The 22,597-nt window shown below is 38.4% G+C and overlaps 1 protein-coding gene across 5 annotated transcripts in view; it reads left to right on the forward strand.

Moving 5' to 3' along the window:
- Nucleotides 1–13,716, forward strand: part of usp49 (ubiquitin specific peptidase 49) — a 37,303-nt gene extending 23,587 nt beyond the window's left edge. For all 5 annotated transcript variants that reach the window (XM_057846272.1, XM_057846270.1, XM_057846271.1 and 2 more), the window contains 4 exons: nucleotides 1,641–1,848; nucleotides 2,086–2,194; nucleotides 7,302–7,507; nucleotides 7,575–13,716. In XM_057846272.1, coding sequence (XP_057702255.1) covers nucleotides 1,641–1,848; nucleotides 2,086–2,194; nucleotides 7,302–7,507; nucleotides 7,575–7,678 — 627 coding nt within the window. In that variant the 3' untranslated portion in view covers nucleotides 7,679–13,716. The remainder of the gene's footprint in view (nucleotides 1–1,640; nucleotides 1,849–2,085; nucleotides 2,195–7,301; nucleotides 7,508–7,574) is intronic.
- Nucleotides 13,717–22,597: the final 8,881 nt, after the last annotated feature.

The following is a 22,597-nucleotide window of genomic DNA, read 5'->3' on the forward strand; positions in this document are numbered from 1 at the left end:
GGGTTGTCAAACGATTAAAATTTTTAATCGAGTTAATTACAGCTTAAAAATTAATTAATCGTAATTAATCGCAATTAATCGCAATTCAAACCATCTATAAAATATGCCATATTTATCTGTAAATTATATATATATATTCTGTAAAATAAATTGTTGGAATGGAAAGATAAGACACAAGATGGATATATAAATTCAACAGACGGTACATAAGGACTGTAGTGGGCATTTCACTCTACTGTCATTTAAATCTGTCTATGTTGTCCTCACTCCGAAGCGTCTACTTTTTCCAAAGCTAGACAGCTAGTGAACGACGCCTTAATAATCAGACTTCTTCCTTTTTCATCTGATTTATTAATAAAATGGCCTCAAACCATTGTCCTCTTTAGACCGTCGTAAAACTACAAAAAAAAGTACACAAGCATTGCATTAGCAACAACGTTAGCTTAGCACGCTATACAGGTTCACTAAACATAAACAAAAAGCGTCTCATACAAAAAATGTAACATTTCGCTTAGTAACATAATGTGTACATTCTTTACAACAACCATACTTACGGACAAATCTTGTCCAAGGATCATATAAGCACAACATTACAACGTAGGCGTCAGCCCCAGACGTCGTGCAGCCATATTGAACTGGCAAGAAGACAATAAACCATTTCGCAAAGTGACCACAAGAGTTCGCTGTTAGACAGCACAAAAAGCCTTGCTGTAAAACTTAACAAAAGGCAGAATACTGTCTGAGCGGGACATGTGCGTTAATTGCTTCAAATATTTTAACGTGATTAATTTAAAAAATTAATTACCGCGTGTTAACGCGATCATTTTGACAGCCCTATTAATCACATTAAAATATTTGACGCAATTAACGCACATGCCCCGCTCAGACAGATTTAAATGACAGCACTGTGAAATGCCCACATGTTAATTGTGTTTTGTGGAGTTTTGTCGCCCTCTGCTGGCGCTTGGGTGCGACTGATTTTATAAGCACCCATGAGCATTGTGTAAGGAATTATTGACATCATCAATGGCGGGCTACTAGTTTATTTTTGATTGAAAATTTTACAAATTTTATTAAAACGAAAAATTAAAAGGGGTTTTAATATAAAATTTCTATAACTTGTACTAACATTTATCTTTTAAGAACTACAAGTCTTTCTATCCATGGATCGCTTTAACAGAATGTTAATAATGTTAATGCCATCTTGTTGATTTTTTTGTTATAATAAACAAATACAGTCCTTATGTACCGTATGTTGAATGTATCTTGTGTCTTATCTTTCCATTCCAACAATAATTTACAGAAAAATATGGCATACTTTATAGATGGTTTGAATTGTGATTAATTGCGATTAATTACGATTAATTAATTTTTAAGCTGTAATTAACTTGATTAAAATTTTTAATCATTTGACAGCCCTAGAAAATATCACACATTGTGAATTTATTATGGAAACTATGGCAAATTTTCATCTGGTTTTCATCGGCATGAAAAAATTGTTCGTTGACGAAATATTTTCTGTAATGTCATCGTTGACGAAAACGACACAGTTGGACAGTCACTTTAACCAATGAGGTTTGCTGTGTGTTCTGAAAAGCCTGACTGTACATTTCATGGCTAAATGCAAACGTTCTTTCTAGGTGACATGTCTGTCCTGCAAGCACAAGTCAAACACGGTTGAGCCATTCTGGGACTTGTCCTTGGAATTTCCCGAGCGATACCACAGCGTCAACAAAGGCTCCGGCTCCACAGCCTACCAGCGCAGCTGCACCCTCACCGAAATGCTGTCCAAGTTTACCGAGATGGAAGCGCTGGAAGGCAGCATTTACGCCTGTAACCACTGCAACAGTGAGTGCAGTCTTTGGACTTGAACGCATGTGCAATATCATTTGCACTGCACCCGCATTGTCACCTTGAATTTAGTTTTGGTTTTGAAAAGGCTTGACTCCAGTTTGAGCATATCCTAGTTTGTTTCTGTTTTAGTTCAACTTAAGCGTTCAGTTTTTTCACTGTTTCATCATTTTGCAATCTGCTACCGATGCCATTTTCATGTAACAATTGCTCATCTCTGATGTGATTTGTTAGAAAGAAGAAGGAAAACGTCCCACAAGCCTTTAGTCCTTTCAGAAGCCCATAAGCAGCTTCTGATCTATCGTTTACCTCAGGTTCTACGGCTGCACCTCAAGCGCTTCAGGCAAGTGTTCGAGACAAATTCTGTCTTTTTACTATGTTTTGTATTTCATGTACAATCAGTAAACAAATGTCCAAAAAATAACCACTCTAATGTAAATCTGCACCTTTAGGGCGCTTTCACACTAGCACTGTTTGGGCCGCGGACCGTAGTTCTTTTTTCAGATTGTTCACTTCGTTTTGTAAATGTGAACGTGCATCTGAACTCTAGTTCGGACCAAACAAACGAACTCCGGTCAGCTCAAAACAGAACACAGAATGACGTGTCGCTGTATCCGGCCACCATATTGTCCGTCATTGTTTATCCGTATTCTCAATGGTTTCAATTTGTCGAGCAATTTATAGTGCAATTCATGGAAGCCTCGGTGCTTTCAGACGCTGTAAACTCATTGGATGCGTTGCATAAAAGGCGTTATGTGGAAAAGCTTCAGTCTATCCATTCGCCAGATCCATATTTGATGCCTAAATCGATATTTTTCGACCCGCTGTCTTCGCCGTCTCTGCCTGACATCTGCTACCCTGATATCTACAACTATCTTGTCCACACAAAATAAGCCTATTCTCATGAAAGTTTGAAAAACTTTAAGAGCAGCACGACATTACCCCGTGTGACCCTTTACTTCTAATTTTGTAAAATGGCGACAATCAAAAAAAAAAAAGTTGACTGCGATGGCCGACGCTTCAAGGATAGGTGTATATTGGACTATTTCTTCAATAAAACTGTGTCTGCCTCATTTGCAAAGAGACAGTCGCTGTTTTCAAAGAGTTTGATGTACGACAACATTACAGGGAAGATACGCAGCGAGAAATTATAGCACCTTGAAGCTAGTTTAATTTCACTGCAGCAGTATTTCGCAAGGGCTCTAGTGTCGAAAGAGAACGCCACAAAGACGAGATTGTTGAAATTATGAATTTTTAAAAAATGATAAAGCAAATGTGACACACAGTAGGGCTTGCTAAAATTTGTTTAAATGTATTGTTCTATGTAAATCAGCCAAGGTAACCCCCCGCATTTTTACCACACCAAATCTGGCCCCCTTTGCAAAAGGTTTGGACACACCTGTTTAACTGATGATCCGCAGACGAGGCCAGCTTCTTTCACTTGGTACCAGCTAAATATTATTAAAAAAATAATGATGGTGGAAGAAATAAGCATCTTTAATTTGAAACTGTATGTTGTCGGCAATTAGCTTCGCAGTGATCTTAATTGTGGTTGTCAGCCCAAAACCCTCTAAATATATATTAAATGCATCTTACCAGATATAAAATGACTACTACATAATCTGTGGTGATCGTTTGGTGCCCAGTTTTCTGGTCGAATTGCAGCAGTCCATCTCGCTCTCCTCTCCGGGCCTCGCGGAATACGGTAGAAGTTCAAGTCCTCCGTCTATCTTGTCTGTTACTGCAACCAACCGCCACACACGCCTTCACTATTTTGATTATTAATGTTCGCGAGCAGAAAAAAACGCCATAATAGGAGGAATTTACGTAGCGGTGATGCGTAAACAAGACGAGCTGACGGACAATATGGCGCGGAGGAGCGGTTGTGACGTCATGTGAGTGGGGTCTATAGGGTTCTACTGTAGCGGTTGTGATTTGCATGCTGTTGCTGAATGTACCGTGAGGGACAGTGGCATATGCAGGCGGAGCCTCTCAGGGTGGCCGTTTTGTGAGTCTTGCCCTCCTGGAAGTGGCGGCAATTTTTCAGTCCAAAAAGTCACGAAAGTGAGAGTGATTGCGTGACTGTGGTACCACGTGGTTCCTTTTCGTGGATTCATTTTCCCCTATGCATTTTTTTGTATATTCCAGTTTGCTTTTGGCACTGAGTCAGGAGGGAGCAACCCCAGTGGCGATTATCTATGCTATGCTACATTACGTGCAGTTAAGCCTGTCGCAGTATGCAATAATTGCATTTATCGCATGATACATAAAAATGAAGGCGGTAATTTTTCCGCTGCGATTTATCGCCTTGCGTGCACGTGCGGCAGACGTGCTGTTAAAAGTTTGGATTCCTTGTTACCAACTGCGCAAAATATAGTGCCGGAGCCAATTGTTCCCATTATATCCTATTGTTCAACGTATACCGGCCGCGTCAGTGCTCTGGATTGACTGCGGACCATCTCCGGCGTGCCGGTGTTGTTGACGTGTGGGCGGTCCCGTGAATATTTACAACGAAGTCCGCCAAAACAATGTTACCGACTTGGCTGCTACGAACAACCACGCTTTGACAACGGACATGATGAACATTGAGTGGCAAAATAAGAGCGCTGTGCTTCAAACTCGTCCTGTCTATGAAAGTCGATTGTCATATGCTGGTGTTGTGTAGTAATGAGCTGACATGACTTCTGTGGCGTTTGCTAACTTTTTTAACGCGCATGCACACACTAGATATCATGAAACAGCAAACTAGAAGTACTACGTCCCATGCCATTGACTACGTGAGCCCAGAGTGATTATGGGACACGTAGTCCATATACTACATCGATGAATTAGAAACCTCCATGATTGAATGGAAGTTTAGAAGGCCAAATCAATCCATATCAGTGACTATAGATAATGCTGCAAATATTGTTAATTCAGCACATGACACAGATGGATTCGGAAATAGGATGTCTTGCTCATAATAATAATAATAATAATACCTTTTATTCTTCAGATCAGTAAAAAGTAAGCACATAAATATTATGCACTGATGGCAATTTTTATATGATGGCAATTTAATTTTGCTCGTTAGCAAAAAAAAAAAAAAAAAACCTGAAACAAAAAATATGATTATTATTTTCTTTTCAGAGCATTAAATGTATTGAATCGAATCGAATATCGTGTCCACCGTATCGAAAATCGTACTCAACCGTGACTTAACTGTATCGTTGCATCCGTATGGAACACCATAGCAGAAGATATGAGGGGAAAAGTTTTCATTTGCCTAAATGCTTAAGTTATTAAGTGCAATTTTATTTATTTTTTCTTGAAAAACACATTGTATTTATTCTGTGTTTCTGTGCGGTATTAATATTGTTGTCTTTTACTTAAGAGGCATGGTCTATTGTTTTTAGTTGTGATTTCTTAAAAACTATTTTTGAATTTAAGAGTATTTATCGCGTTTAAATGGGTGTACTTCATCTATTAATATATACTGTATTCTCACTGTGTTATTGTAAATTGGTTTTAAAAAAATTGGGGAGGGCCGCAATAATATCGTATATCGCAATAATTTATGAGATATCGCACACTAAAATTTGTTATCGCGACAGACTTACGTGTAGTGTCAAAGCACCATGCTGTGTAGGGAGGAGGTATTTCCGCTTCTATTTGTCTAATCAATGAGTACGCCAGGAGTGCAGCTGGAGTTTGACACTTAAAGCTACGTATGATTGGCAGGTTTGTAGCCTTGATCTGGCAAGTGAATGCTCAATAGCTCTACGATCTAAGGCACAAATGTGTTAATCATCGTTTAGTCAATCTTAGTTGTCTAGAGGCTGTTGAGCGCCAAAGCGTGAGTGAATTTGAGTGGACTCACTCATATGAATTATATGAATTATGGAGAGTGATTCAAAGTGTGGTGTTAAAGGTGATTGAATGAAAATGTGGGTGCGCCTACATTTTGTGCTGGTGCACCTTAAGAAAAAAGTTAGCTGCACTATTGCAACTAATACAAAAAGAAATTGTGGAGCCTCGGCAATATACATGATATCGCAATGTTAATTTTTTCCAATATCATTCAGGCCTAATTTATTTATTTTTAAGGGCTAAAAAGTAACAAAATAATCAGAAATTCAATGGCATTGCCAAAAGATACAAAAATATATACGTTTTATTGTCAGTAGAGCCTAGTTCGGGCCTAAAAAATCCAGCCCGACCCGACACGGCCCGCTGGTATTGAGGCCCGACCCGGCCCGAGCTCGATCACTTAACTAGATTTGCAGGCCCGAGCCCGAAAAACCCGATTTTTTTTTTTTTTTTTTTTTTTTTTGAGTGACGCGGAAAAAACGCAGCAGCAGCAATTTATTTTCATTTCTTCGAGTTGGCAGAAAAAAAACGCAAATTTTCTTAATGTTTAAATAATCTACATATTTTCTTTAGAATTATCAAAGCATTCACACAACGAAATAACGCTGGGAAAGTTTGTTAAACATATTTCTGAGTGTGTAGGATATTGTTCTCACATGGACGCGCCTCTCTGACAAGGAGAGGGAACAGGAGAGGGGGGCGCCTCGGCCGTGCGCAAACGGTAGAGGGGGAGGACAAGAAGGAAAAGCGGCCGGCGCCACGGCGTTCGTGCACACGCACAAGCAAAAGCGCAATACAGAGAGACTGCTCTCCAATTTTTTTTTTTTTTTTTTTTTTTTTTTTTTTTTTTTTTTTTTTTTTGAGTGACGCGGAAAAAACGCAGCAGCAGCAATTTATTTTCATTTCTTCGAGTTGGCAGAAAAAAACGCAAGTTTTCTTAATGTTTAAATAATCTACATATTTTTTTGAGAATTATCAAAGCATTCACACAACGAAATAACGCTGGGAAAGTTTGTTAAACATATTTCTGAGTGTGTGGGATATTGTTCTCACATGGACGCGCTTCTCTGACAAGGAGAGGGAACAGGAGAGGGGGGCGCCTCGGCCGTGCGCAAACGGTAGAGAGGGAGGACAAGAAGGATAAGCGGCTGGCGCCACGGCGTTCGTGCACACGCACAAGCAAAAGCGCAATACAGAGTGCTTGCTCTCCTTTTTTTTTTTTTTAATAATTTATTAGTCCGGCATGGCGGCCCGACCCGACCTGACCCGAACGTGAATGCTTAAATTGTGGGTTCGGGTTCGGGCACAAAATCTAACCTCTAATTGTCAGTAACACTTCTGCAAAAAGGAAGTAGTAGAGGTACTGTAAAAAGTACAGTTCTGTAACATGTTTGAAACTTTTATTAAAATAAAATATATATCGTTACCCAATATCGGTTCGGGACTCTGTATCGGCAGATTCTAAAAGTCAGGTGACTTGGACTTGGGTGCAAAAATATGCGATCGGGACATCCCTATACTTAACACATTATGACTAATTCGTGCTGCTGCTGCTGCTGCAATAAAAGACAACCAGATGATGAAAAAAATTATTGTCGCAGGTGGTCTGGGAGGAACCACCGGGAGAAAATTGGTGTCCATGTGGCCTTCGACCAGGTTCTCAACATCAAACCCTACTGCTGCACGGGCTCAGGTCACTCTGTCCACAGAGGGGGCTACACCTACGACCTGTCGGCCGTGGTGATGCATCACGGCAAAGGCTTCGGCTCAGGGCACTACACCGCATACTGCTACAACACAGAAGGAGGTGAGAACGCCGGCAGAACGCCTGGTCGCGAACACCTCCGATCTAACCGCTCCCGTGTGCTCTTCAGGTTTCTGGGTCCACTGCAATGACTCCGAGATGAAGGTTTGCAGTGTGGAGGAGGTGTGCAACACTCAGGCCTACATTCTCTTCTATACCCAGAGGTCTGCTTAGGGACTTCTCGCTGTGAGCCTGAGCTGCATTTATGAAATCGATCCACACCAAAAAGTCACTTGACATTAGCTATTAGGACTAGCCTTTGCATTATGTTCCCCGCGGTCGTGGCAATTGCGTTTTGCACCACATGAACAAATGAGATGGACAGATGCGGTGGCGGAACAAATATAAATTGGGGCCGGTTGAAAACATGATCAACGAGTCCCTCGTGTGAGCCATCTATAGCGGTGGTGTTTGGGTGTATCTAGTTGAAGATTTGAAGATTTTCCTCGGGCACACTTTTGACCCCCAAGTTGCAGAAACATTCGTCTGGAATAGAAATTAGAACACTTAGACACAGTATTCGAGCTTTAAGCATCATCATACCTTATTTTCAGGACCTTCCATTGATGCCCCAAAACCAGGCCCGGGTGCACCCGCACCATCACTCCCCCCTTAGGTTTCGCCCCTGGACAGAGGTTTAAAATGTCCTCAAAATTTGCTATTGCGGTCACAGGTCGGAAGCCTCAAAATGTGATGGCGCTTAATTATAAAGCGAGACATCAGCAAAGACGTATTATTCAAGTCTGCTGTGGTCACATATGTGCTCCAAAGCTGCCAGAAATATTAACTTATAGTAAATGCAGGAGGGGAGTGCCAAAATCCTAAACAAGACAGCAGAGACCACCGGGAATATCATGTAAGTGGAGCAGGGACTGGCAAACGTCCTAATCGAAGTCACACAAACATTTTATGGAAATTGACGAGCGCTCATCTGTGATCCTAATTACCATCACACCATCCAAAAAATGCCTAAAGAGTTAAAAATCCTTATGTCACTTTTTTGGAGGGAATTTTATTTCATGGTAGACCAAGAACAAACATTATACATTAGAGTAATAACTATAAAATGGAGAACAGTGGGCTAAGTAAGCATCTTTTACCATAACATGAACAGTTATTTCGATAATTTTAGCCTAAACAACGCAACTAGTTTTATTAAGCAAACTCGAGCTCATTCCTTCGTAGGAGTATTGGCATCAAACAAAGACAAAAATTAGGACTACGAGAGTAAAGTCCTTATGAGATGAAAGTCGAAATATTACGAGAATAAAGTCATACGTTACTACGAGAAAAAAAGTTGGAATATTATGAAATTAAAATCATAATATTACGCATCTTTATATTAGAGGTGGGAACTTCTTGGTACCTTACGATACGATTTGCGATACAAAGCTCACGATAACAATGATCTAACGATTTGGCGATACAACGATTATCGATACATTGGTCAGGAAATCATTGACAAAACGACTAATAAACAGGAAAGACGAGCCATCTTTGTCCTTCTGCTGTAAGTTAATTGTAGTAGACATCCAATCTAATTAAACTGGGAGGGTTACAGCGAATGAAGCCCTCCCACTTCTATGGCCATCAATGGCAGCCAATGCCAAGCAACTCGGTAAATTTTGGGGACACCAGCAGAGGTGGGTAGAGTAGCCAAAAATTATACTCAAGTAAGAGAAGGGTTACTTCAAAATAATATTACTCAAATAAAAGTAAAGTTAGTCATCCAAAAAATGTACTCAAGTAAAAGTAAAAAAGTATTTGGTGAAAAGAATAAGAGTAACTACTTACAAATTTGATTGAGTTTTTTTTCCTCAGTACAAATGTATAGATATGAACTGTTGTTACAATGATGCTGTACAATAACCCATTACATAACCACATTAAGCCAAAGAAATACAAAAAATGAAGAGAAAAATGACAAATTAAGCATTATTTGTCCAAAGAGCATGAGTGCCCTCTAGTGGAGAAAATAGTTCCTAGTTTGAATGGTGAATAGTTCTGTCATAGATCCTATTATGAAATTAAAAGGATCATATCTCTGCTTTTTCCGTGGTCAGTCGGTGTCATGGGTGACTGGGAGAGAGGTTAAAATTAGGGCTGTCAAACGATTAAAATTTTTTTAATCGAGTTAATCACAGCTTAAAAATTAATTACCCGTAATTAATCGCAATTCATACCATCTATAAAATATGCTATATTTTTCTGTAAATTATTGTTGGAATGGAAAGATAAGACACAAGACGGATATATACATCCAACATACTCTACATAAGTACTGCATTTGTTTATTATAACAATAAATCAACAAGATGGCATTAACGTTAACAACATTCTGTTAAAGCGATCCATGGATAGAAAGACTTGTAGTTCTCTAAAAGATAAATGTTAGTAAAAGTTATAGAAATTTTATATTAAAACCCCTCAATGTTTTCGTTTTAATAAAATTTGTAAAATTTTCAAACAAAAAATAAACTAGTAGCTCACCATTGTTCAGCACCACCAATTCTCATGGTGCTGAAAACCATAAAATCAGTCGCACCCAAGCGCCAGCAGAGGGCGACAAAACTCCAAAAACACAAGTAACATGTCCACATGACACTGTACTGTCATTTTAATCTGTTTGAGCGGGGCATGTGCGTTAATTGCGTCAAATATTTTAACGTGATTAATTTAAAAAATTAATTACTGCCCGGTAATGCGATCATTTTGACAGCCCTAGTTAAAATCCGCAATTTCAAGACATGTTGAGGGCAGCGCTCTATGCCAAGTACTTTAAAATACTTCAAATTTTTTATGGTGCTTTAAAGACGCCACGTAATTGAATAGGCTGGCGTGATCATAGAACAGCAAGCTTGTGTTTGATTGGTATAATTTAGTCATGTGATTATTGTTGCTACGTCGAATTGGTGAAATTGGTAGAGCTACTCTTGGAATCGCTGCCAAAAAAAATCTAATATGAAGAATAGATATGAAGAATAAAGAGGAAAAATTACTCTTGTGTAGCCCAAAGTAGCAGAGTAAAAGTAGCGTTTTTTCTTCACAAATCTACTTAAAAGAAAAAGAATGGCTTAGTAAAACTACTCTTAGAAGTACATTTTTCTCAAAAACTTACCCAAGTAAAGGTAACGTAGTACATGTAACGCGTTAATACCTACCTCTAGACACCGGGTACCTGTTGATTTTCAGTCACTTTCTGTTGATTTGGGGGCATTTCAAGGTCACTTCTTGTTAATTTTTTTTTTTTTCTTTTTTTTATGAGTCACTTCCAGTCCTGTAACCCAAAATCAACAGGGAATGAATAGGCATTGACTCAAACTCAATAGGAAGTGTCCTTTAAATGCCCTAAAATAACAGGAAGTGACCTGTTAAATGCCTCGAAAATAGTGACTGTGAATGCCCTGTTTTTGAATGAACGAAGAAGTCATTTGCCCCTCCCAGTCTTAATGAACTGGGTGTCGAGCTCCGTCAATGGCAGCCACAGAGTTAACTAAGACACTATTATGGTGGGAGATTTTGCTAGCAACTTGTTTTTTGTTTTTATTTTATTTTTTAAACATTGGCACCTTTTTAAAACGATATCTCAATTCTTGGCATCAGCATATCGATAACCTTTTGGAATGCAAAGTATCACGATATATCAACATTTCGATATTTTGTCCCACCCCTACTTTTTATTAAAGAAATATGTATGGATTCAGAACGGCTAATTCGGCTTATAGATCATAATATTTATTATACCGTAATTTTAAGACTATTAGGCCGCTACTTTTTTCCCTCATTATGAATCCTGCTGCTTATAGTCCAGTGCGGGTTATTTGTTGATTTATTTGGGTTAATAGGTAACACTTTATTTGACAGCGGCGTCATAAGACTGCCATAAGACTGCCATAATTATGACATGACACAATCATGGACATTAATTAATGCATATGACATATGTCATTAAGTGTCATCCGGTGAATTATTACACTAACTCCATTTATTTCCTGCTTGGATATTTCACATCGATTCAAAAGTGAGATAAATTGCCAGATGACACAAAATGACATCTGTCATAAGCATTTATTAATGCTCATGGCAGTGTCATGTCATAATTATGATGGTCTTATGACAGTCTTATAGCACCACTGTCAAATAAAGTGTTCCCAGATACCATAACTAGCAATGAATGAAACAACTAGAACAGTAACTGAGGAAATTAACACAGAACATGAATTTTGATTATTTACATCTGTAGCGCTGCAATGCATGCTTTGAGGCATGTTGGACAAAAAGTGTTAGGTAGGAGCAGAGGTTGACTGTCTCCCCAAGGGAGCAGTGATGGCCAAATGAAGCTTCTTGAAGCAGTGAAGCTTTACAGTCAATTGATTCAAAGCTTCATGGTGGTTCATTTGGTCTTATGACAGTGTTCGATGCGGCTTATCTATGAACAAATTCCGTTTCGTGTCAAATTTGGTAAATTTGGTTGCGGTTTATAGTCTGGTGCGCCTTATAGTCCGAAAATTACGGTAATTTGATGTAGAGGTGGCCAAAGATGAAGGATTTCCTTATGTAAAACTTGTAAAATAAAGCCTAGCGAGTATCTCTCAATATTGTTCATTTTAACGGATATTGTTCATTTTAACGGAAGCAGAGAAGCGCTACGTACAGTACGCAGTATCTGATTTAGCCGAACTACGCTGTGGTGGGGAAAACATAAGTCAGATTCCCAGCCAAACTATGAGCAAAGTGCGACTAATAGTCCAGAAAATTGTTTACATACAAGCCATTACTGAAGAAATGTCACAATGCAGAATAAGGCAATCATCTCATCTAATGTCTTGCGGTCTTTGTTATCTCGTACTGACTGGCAAAATTCCCGCCAAAATGAAACATTTAACCAAACTGTCCAGAGCGTGTCTTCTTTTTGTAAAAACAAAGTAATATTTTATTCGCACATCTGTAGCAGAAACAATCGTAAGACTTGACGGAGGTCATTAGCCACTGTGATAGGAATCCTTTCATAAATGAAGCTCCAGGTGGACCAGCAGACTGTGCGTGCAGTGTGGATTCTGTCCTGCTGAACATCCAGTGCTGTCATCTGCGTTTTAGAAAGAAAGAAAAAAAAAAAGCTCATTTGTGTTGAGTGTGAGAACTGAGCAGGCACTCGTGCTGTTCCTGAAACTACATTTTGCATTGAACACAGATTTTGCATTTCAGGACTTTTTGGTTTTCTCCCTAGAGATGTTTTATTTTGTAGCTTTACGTACGTTGAGGAGGGGATGGACCAGCTTACTTGAAAGAAGATTCAGAGAAGCCCAGACTGTGCTACATGTGATTCAGATTTTTATTTGACTTTTTTTTTTTTTTTTAATGGTAAAATGTCACTTTTCTGACTCATCCCTATGTGCATCATGATGTCGCTTCCTGGCTTGGATGTCCTCTCGGCGAGTTCGCTTGAGTTCATTTTGTGTTCGACTGCCATGAAAAGAAGCGAAAAGGACACTTGACTGACGTATGAGAGCGGTTTATCTAGCTGCTCCTAGCTTTGTGATTGTTCTTTTTTTATTTTTTTTTTCTCCTCCATTGTTTCTACATGGCAGCTCCCTGCCACCTCCTCTTTCTCTCTCCCCTTTTGACTCCATGTATAGATGAGGCCAGCGATGGAAATAAGCCACTGCAGAAGTGATTAATGAATGTTTTCTTTTCAAGAGACATTTGGTACCTTACGTTTTAGCACCTGAAAGCAATATATTGTAAATCTTAAACCTTGACAGGAATTTAAGATCAAATCAGGAAAATGTTTTTTTTTTCTACTCTGCTGTTTCTTATCAAAGTCTTTAGAATTTGCTATAATTGAGAAGCAACACTTGTGTTTGATACGAGTCAAATCCACACTACATTTGTTATCTCCAAGTCCGAAACAATCTTAATGACGATGAATGTCCTACTGCTTAGAGGTCAGGTGAGTTCTGTTGTGTACTGTAAGAATACATGTCATCAATGTAATGGTCATATGGGTTTGCCTGACTGTAATTATTAAAAACATGATGCAAAGTCTTGTGTGTGTATATTTGAGACATTTAAGCCTAGTCAGGAGCGTGTAAAGGTTTTCTTCCCAGTTTTGAGAATAAATACTGTAAAAAATAATTAGTATTGAAGGAAAAGAAAGCCGATTTTTCCACTTTCTAGGTTCTTTAATTCTCTCAACGAACAGGAAATGACTACAAAAAATTCAGGAACAAAACTAAAGCATTAATCACCTAAGATACAGTGTATTACAAAAGTGAGTACACCCCTCGCATTTCTGCAGATATTTAGGTATATCTTTTCATGGGTCAACACTGACAAAATAACACTGACACAATGAAAAGTAGTACCGGTAAGTGTGCAGCTTACATAATAGTTTATTTTCCCTTCAAAATACAGCCATTAATATCTAAACCCCTGGCAACAAAAGTGTGCACACCCCTTAGAAACTACATCTCTAAATGTCCAAATTGAGTACTGATTGTCATTTTCCCTCCAAAATGTCATGTGACTTGTTAGTGTTACTAGGTCCAGGTGTGCATAGGGAGCAGGTGTGTTCAAATTTGTAGTGCAGCTCTCTCATACTGGTCACCGAAAGTTCCAACGTGGCACCACATGGCAAAGAACTCTCTGAGGATCTTAAAAGACATATTGTTGCGCTACATGAAGATGGCCAAGGCTTCAAGAAGATTGCCAACACCCTGAAACTAAGCTGCATCACAGTGACTAATATCATCCAGTGTTTTAAAAGAGCAGGGTCCACTCAGAACAGGCCTCGGGTTGGTCGTCCAAAGAAGATGAGCGCACGTGCTGAGCGTCGCATCCAAATTCTTTCTTCGAAAGATCGTCGCAGGATTACTGTCAGCATTGCTGCAGAGATTGAAGAGGTGAGGGGTCAGCCTGTTAGTGCTCAGACCATATGCCGCACTCTACATCAAATTGGTGTGCATGGCTTTCACCCCAGGAGGAAGCCTCTTCTGAAGACTGTACACGCCCACAAAGTTTGCTGAAGACATGTCAACAAAGCACATGGATTACTGGAACCATGTCCTATGGTCTGATGAGACGATTAATTTGTTTGGTTCCGATCGGTCTCAAGCATGTGTGGCTGCGACCAGGTGAAGAGTTCAAAGATAAGTGTCATGGCTAAAGTCAAGCATGGTGGTGGGAATGTCATGGTCTGGTTCTGCATGAGTGCTGCAGGTGTTTGAGAGTTACATTCCATTGAGGGAAACATGAACTCCAACATGTACTGTGAAATACTGCAGCAGAGCATGATCCCCTCCCTCCAGAACCTGGGTCGCAGGGCAGTGTTCCAGCATGACAATGACCCCAAACACACCTCTAAGATGACCACTGCTTTACTGAAGAGACTGAGGGTAGAGGTGATGGATTGGCCAAGTATGTCTCCAAACTTGAACCCAATAGAACATCTTTGGGGGATCCTCAAGCAGAAGGTGGAGGTGCGCAAAGTCTCAAATATCCGGCAGCTCAGCAACGTAGTCATGGAGCAGTGGAAGAGCATTCCAGTGGCAACCTGTGAAGCTCTGGTCAACTCCATGCCCAGAAGAGTCAAGGCAGTCCTGGATAATAGTGGTGGCCACACAAAATATTGACAGTTGACATGTTGTATATTAATATTGACAACTTTCTCTAAGGTGTGTACTCACTTTTGTTGCCAGGGGTTTAGATATTAATGGCTATATTTTTGAGTTATTTTGAGGGGAAAATATTATATAAGCTGCACAGCACACAGACTTTTCATTGTGTCAAAGTGTCATTTTGTTAGTGTTGGCCCATGAAAAGGTACACCTAAATATCTGCAGAAATGCGAGGGGTGTTCTCACTTTTGTGATACTTTTTCGTACCACTGTATATACAGTGTATCTGAACCTTTTTTTCACATTTCTGCATAAAATCACCATCAAATGTGATCTGATCTTTGTCATAATCACACAGATGAAAATTGTGTCTGTTTTAATTAAAACCACCCAAAAATGTATAGGTTTTCATATTTTAATGAGGATAGCATGCAAGCAATGACAGAAGAGGGAAATATAAGTAAGTCAATCCTCTGCGTACGGAGACTTAAAGAGCAATTGAAAACAATTTTGACCAAACATTCAAGTCACATTCAAGTCAAACACACAAGTCAGGTGTGTGCCCAATCACCGATGAGTGTTTCATAGCTGCCCTGCCCACAATAGAACACACACCTGGTAAGAATTCTCTTGATGCGAAGGGTTGTCTGATGTGCATCATTGCTCGGTCAAAAGAGCTGCGATCAAGGATTGTTGATTTGTAGAAAGCTGGGAAAGGATGAAAAACCATCTCTAAAAGTCTGGATGTTCATCATTCGACAGTCAGAGAAGTTGTCTACAAATGGAGAGAGTTTGGCACTATTGCTTCTCTCCCAAGGAGTGGCTGTCCACCAAAGATGACGCCAAGGTAGCATCAGGAAGGTAGGGACATAACTTTTCAGGGTGCTCAAATTGTCCCCACCAACTTTTAAGCAACCTTATATGCATTATATCATGAGTTCAGTTATATAGGCAATTTAGATTTGTCTTTCCATATGTTGTAAGGATACAACTGACCCTACCATTATTAAGTGAATTATTTTCATTATGTTCGAACCTACTCTACATATATCCCTTTTCACTTGCTGAATGTGCCAGTCCATGTTTTCAGCCTCAAACGCACGTTTGATTGGCTGATGACTTGACCCACCCCTGACACTCACACAGCCCCAACAGAAATACATGTCGACAACATGCCGCCCCCTTCGAAGAGGAGGGATATTAGTTTTTTTTTTTTTTTTTTCACTAATTTTGCTACTGAAAGTCTGACCTGCATCAGTGTTAGCATAACATTAAACTGTGTGAACTTGCTAACCTGCAAAACTTGAGTAGAAAGATGCTTAGAGAGAAGTATCCTTCAGTTTGTGTTTTCTACTGTTAACGTCAATTAAACTGAGAAATGTTGTGAACCCTGCTGAAAACTATCGAACTAGAAAAACTTGAGCAAGAAGCTGCTTCGAGAGAGAGTTGCTGCACAACCTCACATGCTGCTCACACAAAACAACATACAACATTATCATAATTATTTATACACATTAAAAAAAAAAATTGGGGGAGCGGGGGTGCCGTGAGCTACCCACACTAGCGTTCCGATTGACTGGTCGATCGTGATCGACGTAATGAGCACCCCTGATTTAGTATATGAATTAATTAGGTTCATATTCGTGTGAAATATAGTCCTGACTCCCGTTCACCCAATCTGTTTGGACTTATTAATGTCCCATCCCAAGCAGAAAGTGTACATGCAGGCTATGCTGTTATATTATCCCTGCCAATGTTGAGACCAAACCTACGCCCCTGATAATTGGTGATAAACTAATTGGTGGGATGTAGGAGTGCATCTTGGCCATTGACTGCACGAGAATGGATTGACATCTACTGGTGATCAACTCATTAAAATTCACAGCAGTAGGATGATTGCACATCATCATCTAGGGAAGGGCAACAAGTGTTTATTTTACAGAAGTGTGCCATAACTCGAAAAGTACATATTGCACTGCATCAGCACGTTACTGTTACTGATACTAGTATTAGTATCAGTATCGTTGCAAACACTAGTTCAGAGCATTAACTCATTTAATTGAGGTTTATTTTTTTAACTTGAAAAAGCCAGTGAAAATGTGTTTAGCGAATTATCTTATTCATGCTGTTATGTTTGAATGTTTAAATTACAATTTATTGAACTACTGGCGGCCATTTTCCCCCACTTTAATTTGATCCTTGTTTTTGTTGCGTGGCTTTGGCCGACTTTGAAATATTTCAATTTCAACCAACTTTTTTTTTCTTTTCAATGTAATGGTCTGTGTTATACCGACCCCAGGTGGTCAAAGTGCACACACCAGAAGGAGTAGCACAGTGTCCATTGAAATCAAGCAAAAAATTTATATCAATAATTGTCATTACTTTTTAAGAAGTACATAGCAGTTTTCTATATTATATTCCCTATTAGACAACACTGCAAAAAAATTAATTGCTTCAAGACTTTATTGTCATTTCCATTCATTTTTAAAGGAAATGATGGTTTGAGTTTTGTTTTTTCTAAACATGGTCATGAATAAATTGGAATCTGGATTCCACCAGTATTTTATTCATTTGACGAGATTATTTTTATGCAACATCCCTGTCACTTTCCTAAATTTGGGTTGGTTATGAACCATGTTTATTAATGTTTTAATTTGTCATGGTGTCGTATTTTACCGCACCGTATTCTGTTTCTAGTATTTTGGTTACCTTAGCAACACGAACAGCAACCTTTGACTCTTAATGATGAATCAAGGCAATTCTAAAAGTGCTTGCAATGATTTCCTAGAATTAGCAGATGGGCACACAACTAATCTGCTACCTCCTATTAATTGTGTCGCTGTAATTCATTCCCCTTTTAACCCTCAAAAAATACAGTGTATCACAAAAGTGAGTACACCCCTCGCATTTCTGCAGATATTTAAGTACTGTATATCTTCATGGGACAACACTGACAAAATGACACTTTGAGACAATGAAAAGTAGTCTGTGTGCAGCTTATATAATAGAGTTAATTTATTTTCCCCTCAAAATATAGCCATTAATATCCAAACCCCTGGCAACAACAGTGAGTACACCCCTATGAAAAAACATACAACAAACATATTAACATTCTTTCTGTGAGAGGGATAGAAAGACTTGTAATTCTTAAAGGATAAATGTGACTTTGTATATTGTAACTAAATATTGCCATCTAGTGTATTTGTTGAGCTTTCAGTAAATGATACAGCAGCCATTTAACTGTTCTGCTCAAATGCATGATGGGAAGTGCAACCATGACTGTGCGTAGGGGCACCAATTGATATATCTTCTCTGCGTTAGGAAAGAAAATAGGGTGTTAAGAAAATGATCAACTACTACCTTTCTTCCCCACATTGCCTCCCACGATATTTTTAATTGCTGAGAGAGGGATTGTAAGGCTTTAGCCAAATAAAAACAAGGCTCCAACGGCTGTCAAAATTCTCTCTACTCATTATGCGCTGCCTTTTAGTTCTATATATAGGTAAAATGGCGCTTTTATAGATTGAATGCGAGAATGCGTTAGTGGGCCGAGCAGCGCATGCGTTAGTTATTTAACGTGATTAATTTTTAAAAAATAATAATTACCGCCGCTTTAAGCCAAAACTACTTTGGATGAGTGTAAGACATTTTGTCTGTAACATTAAATGCAATTAAAAAATGATTTAAATTAAAAAAAAAATATATATATATATATATATATTAAAAAAAGGCATGTCCGATATTTTTTTGCCGATTCCGATACTTTGAAAATGACGTGATCGGAAAATGTGATGTCCACATATGTGGACACCCGGTCCCAATTATGCAATTTTTTAAAATTATAAATATATATATATATATATATATATTTTTTTTTTTTTTTTTTTTCCTCTCTCAATGATTAATAAAATTTCAATTAATAAAATGTTATTTCGAGCAAATTTTAAAAAAAAATAATATATTGTCATGGCCCACAATAACACCCTAAAGCTGTTTTTTTAGGGGGAATTTCATAGTATTTAACATTGCCTGCCAATGACTGGGCTAAACGTCAAATTGTTTTCAACTAGAAGGCATGGCAGATAATTCTAATGTTTCAGTGCCATTGACAGAACTAGATGTCCAATCAATTTTGACAAAATGGACTGGATGTCTAGCAGCATAAATGGCAGCCAAAGATTGAAAGAAATGACTGCCCCATAAAGAAAGGGTTAGCTCCCCGGTTTGCAATAAAACAGCAATATTTATTAGTTGAATTTTTTTTTTGCAAACTGGATAGAAACATTGACACAAATTGACATGCCAGTTCATTTGACATTGTGGGCAAAAGCAGATGTACAACAGTGGTCATGAAATATCAGGTATGGCAGGAGAATAGTTCACATGATGATAAAACATTTTTAGCAGCTAAATGCTCCACATACAGCCAGAAATTAGTCTAAAAAGCTTCCCTGCAACAATATGGAAATGGCATTGGTCTAACAAATGGGACATTTCATGGTGTAAACCTGCACTTTCAAAATATAAATTTTCGTTTGTGCATTTTTATTTTTTTGACACGTGATAATAGAACGTATTAAGAGATAAATCGCTGAATTCACTTGACTCAAAGCGTGCAGTTGTTTCAAACTGCAATGGAATTCAGTAAGCAAAATTCTAGTAAACAGTTCATACACTATAATAAACTACAGCTGTGGAAATAAATGAAATAAATTATATTTTTAAAATCAGTTGCTAAATTTAATTACATGAGTCATTGCCTTGACTTTGAATTTAAAATTCATTTGGTATTTTCATTGAAAACTAAGCATTATTGTTAAGATTATAGGTCAACCGATTTATATTTAAGATTGGCTGATATATAGCCGGTATAATAGGATAACTGTGAACTATTTAGACTTTTTGGGTGATGATATTTGTTTTGAAGACTGACCGATATATTGGTCAGCCAATAAGGTTGCAACAACTAATCGATTAAGTCAATTAAAATCGATCAATAAATTAGTTGACAACAAATTTGATAATCAATTTTTGCCGGCAGCTATGAGCAGTCCCGTTTGGGTACTTATTTGTCTGTAATATGAGGTTGCGTGGCCGCGCCAGTGATTAGAGCAAGAAAGAGAGAGAGTTCACTGCTACACTCAGGTTTGGCAGCTGGATCAATAATATTTATGCGTGAGCTTTATTGTGTTGAGTCGTATGTGTTGTTAGATTCAGTGTGCCTCCGTCAGGGGTGAGTAAATTAAGCCAATTGTATTGTTTGTATTTTTTGATGAGAGTATTTTACTACTTCGTACGGATCACTAAGCTAGTTAGCAATTATGCTAATCAGTGTCTTAAGTGTCCATTTGTATTGTGTTTTGGAGAAGCATAGTAGCGCTCCAGATATCGTTAGATAGTAAAATTGTCTCATTTCTTTTTATAAAGAAATCACTCACATAAACCCATTCATATAACAGCTTAGAGCAGTGGTTCTTAACCTTGCTAAAGGTACCGAACCCCACAAGTTTCACATAAAGCAATTTTATTTAAATTCAAGACCAATATATCAAAGATAACAAGCTAATACTTTAGCAAATTCACGTTCAGAATTCTTCTCAGTTTGACAGCATGTTTTATAAACGGGTCAAAATTTGAGACCACGCTGCCCATTGGTCTGTTGTATTCCCTGATACCAAGTGAGAGTCGACCTTCCACTGAGCAAACCAGTTCTTCCTCCCATCAGCTCAGAGAACTAGCATTTAAAAGAAATGGATTAAAAGCATAGGCGGAGTTTGTAGAAGGGGGAGTGGGGGATAAAACCTTGATGACCCCGCTATTCTTTTGGTCAAGGACGTCATCCATTAAATATGGTACGACTGGTTGTGGCTCTGTTGTACAATTAGCATCTTTAGTGGGACAAATTGAAACTCCGCTCACCATTTTGGTGGTGCTCTCCGGCATCTCGTGAGCCACATCTTCAATCCTTGGTTCTCGCTCAGTAGTTTTGTCGCTTTTAAAAGCTTGGGTTTGAAAAAAAAATTACGTATATCCATCGTGTTTCTGTCCTCAGGTGGTTTTGGCTAAGCAAAGCAAATGACCGTCTCGAAGGTGCTAGTCACATGATCTGTTCGATAATTAATTTTGACCCATTACAAAATTATCTTTTATGTTCATTTCATTCATTTTGGTGGTTTTGCTTTAAAAAATTTATAGACATTTTACTGGCAAAGTCTTAATTTTAAATTCATAGAGTGGAAAGTCAATTACATCCAACGATATTTTCGGCCACTCGGGGGGGCCCGACCCCCCTTTAATCTCCGCGTATGATTAAAAACCTGTAAATTGGGAGCAAACCAGTACAAAACTTGGTCTAAGAAGCCCCTTTGCCTGGATTTAATCAGCGTACAAAAATAGGGCTATGTGTTTCTTTACCTTTGCCGAACCCCTTGGACTTACTCACCGAACTCCTGTGGTTCGATCGAACCCAGGTTAAGAACCACTGGCTTAGTCTCCTTTCAACACAAACTCCCATTCAAACTGCAAATAGTCATACAAGAGAGTGTGCTCAGACATTGGATTTGGATTGTATTTAAGAACAACTGTTTGATAAAGAAAACTGATTCAGTACAGTGTGCCTCTTCCTTATTTGATTTTGTTGTTCAGTTTGTTTAAGGAAAATAAATGAGTCACTGACAATATTTATATCAGCGCTTTGCCCACAAGAAAAAAAACTGTCAATCAGCAACACCTTTTTTCTTTGAATGAACATGACCTTTGCCTGATTTGTGTACTGAGAAATGATTTTCATGTTTTATGCTCGGAACATTGATTAAAAAGTTTTATGTACCAAAAACAGTACAGTAAAGACTACAGTTAAGTCAGGAAGCTGTAATAAAATATCATTTTTGAAAGAAATAGTCACCCATTTTGTCTTCCTTGTTACTTACAACTTGCCTAAAATAACTTCGTTGGGGAAAAAAAAGTGACATCTGATTAATCGTTTAGTTGATCATCCAATTAATCGATTATAAAAATAATTGTTAGCTGCAGCCCTACCGGCCTATATATGGACTTTTTATCAAGACCGGCAGATATCAGGCATATATAAAGTCATAGGATAACTTTCATGTTTTCTGTTTGGTTGGTGATTTTTGTTAATTGTGATTTTGCAACACCAGTGTTCTGAAAAAGGAAGTAGAGAAAAATTGCATTTAACTTTAAATACAGTGAGGAGCAGTAGTATTTGGACACCTAGTGATTTTGCAAGTTCACCCACTTAGAAAAAAGGTAGAGGTCTGAAATTTCAATCATTGATGCATTTCCACTTAACAGAGACAATCTAGAATACAAAATCCGGAACTCACATTGTATGATTGTTCAATAATTGATTTTTAATTCACTGGGGTTCATAAGTATTTGTACCCCTGAGAAAAGCAGTGCTAATATTTAGTGCAGAAGCCTTTGTTTGCTATTACAGAAGTCAGACGCTTTCTGT

Source organism: Corythoichthys intestinalis, chromosome 9 (assembly GCF_030265065.1).
Source record: "Corythoichthys intestinalis isolate RoL2023-P3 chromosome 9, ASM3026506v1, whole genome shotgun sequence".
NCBI classification, from domain to species: domain Eukaryota; kingdom Metazoa; phylum Chordata; class Actinopteri; order Syngnathiformes; family Syngnathidae; genus Corythoichthys; species Corythoichthys intestinalis.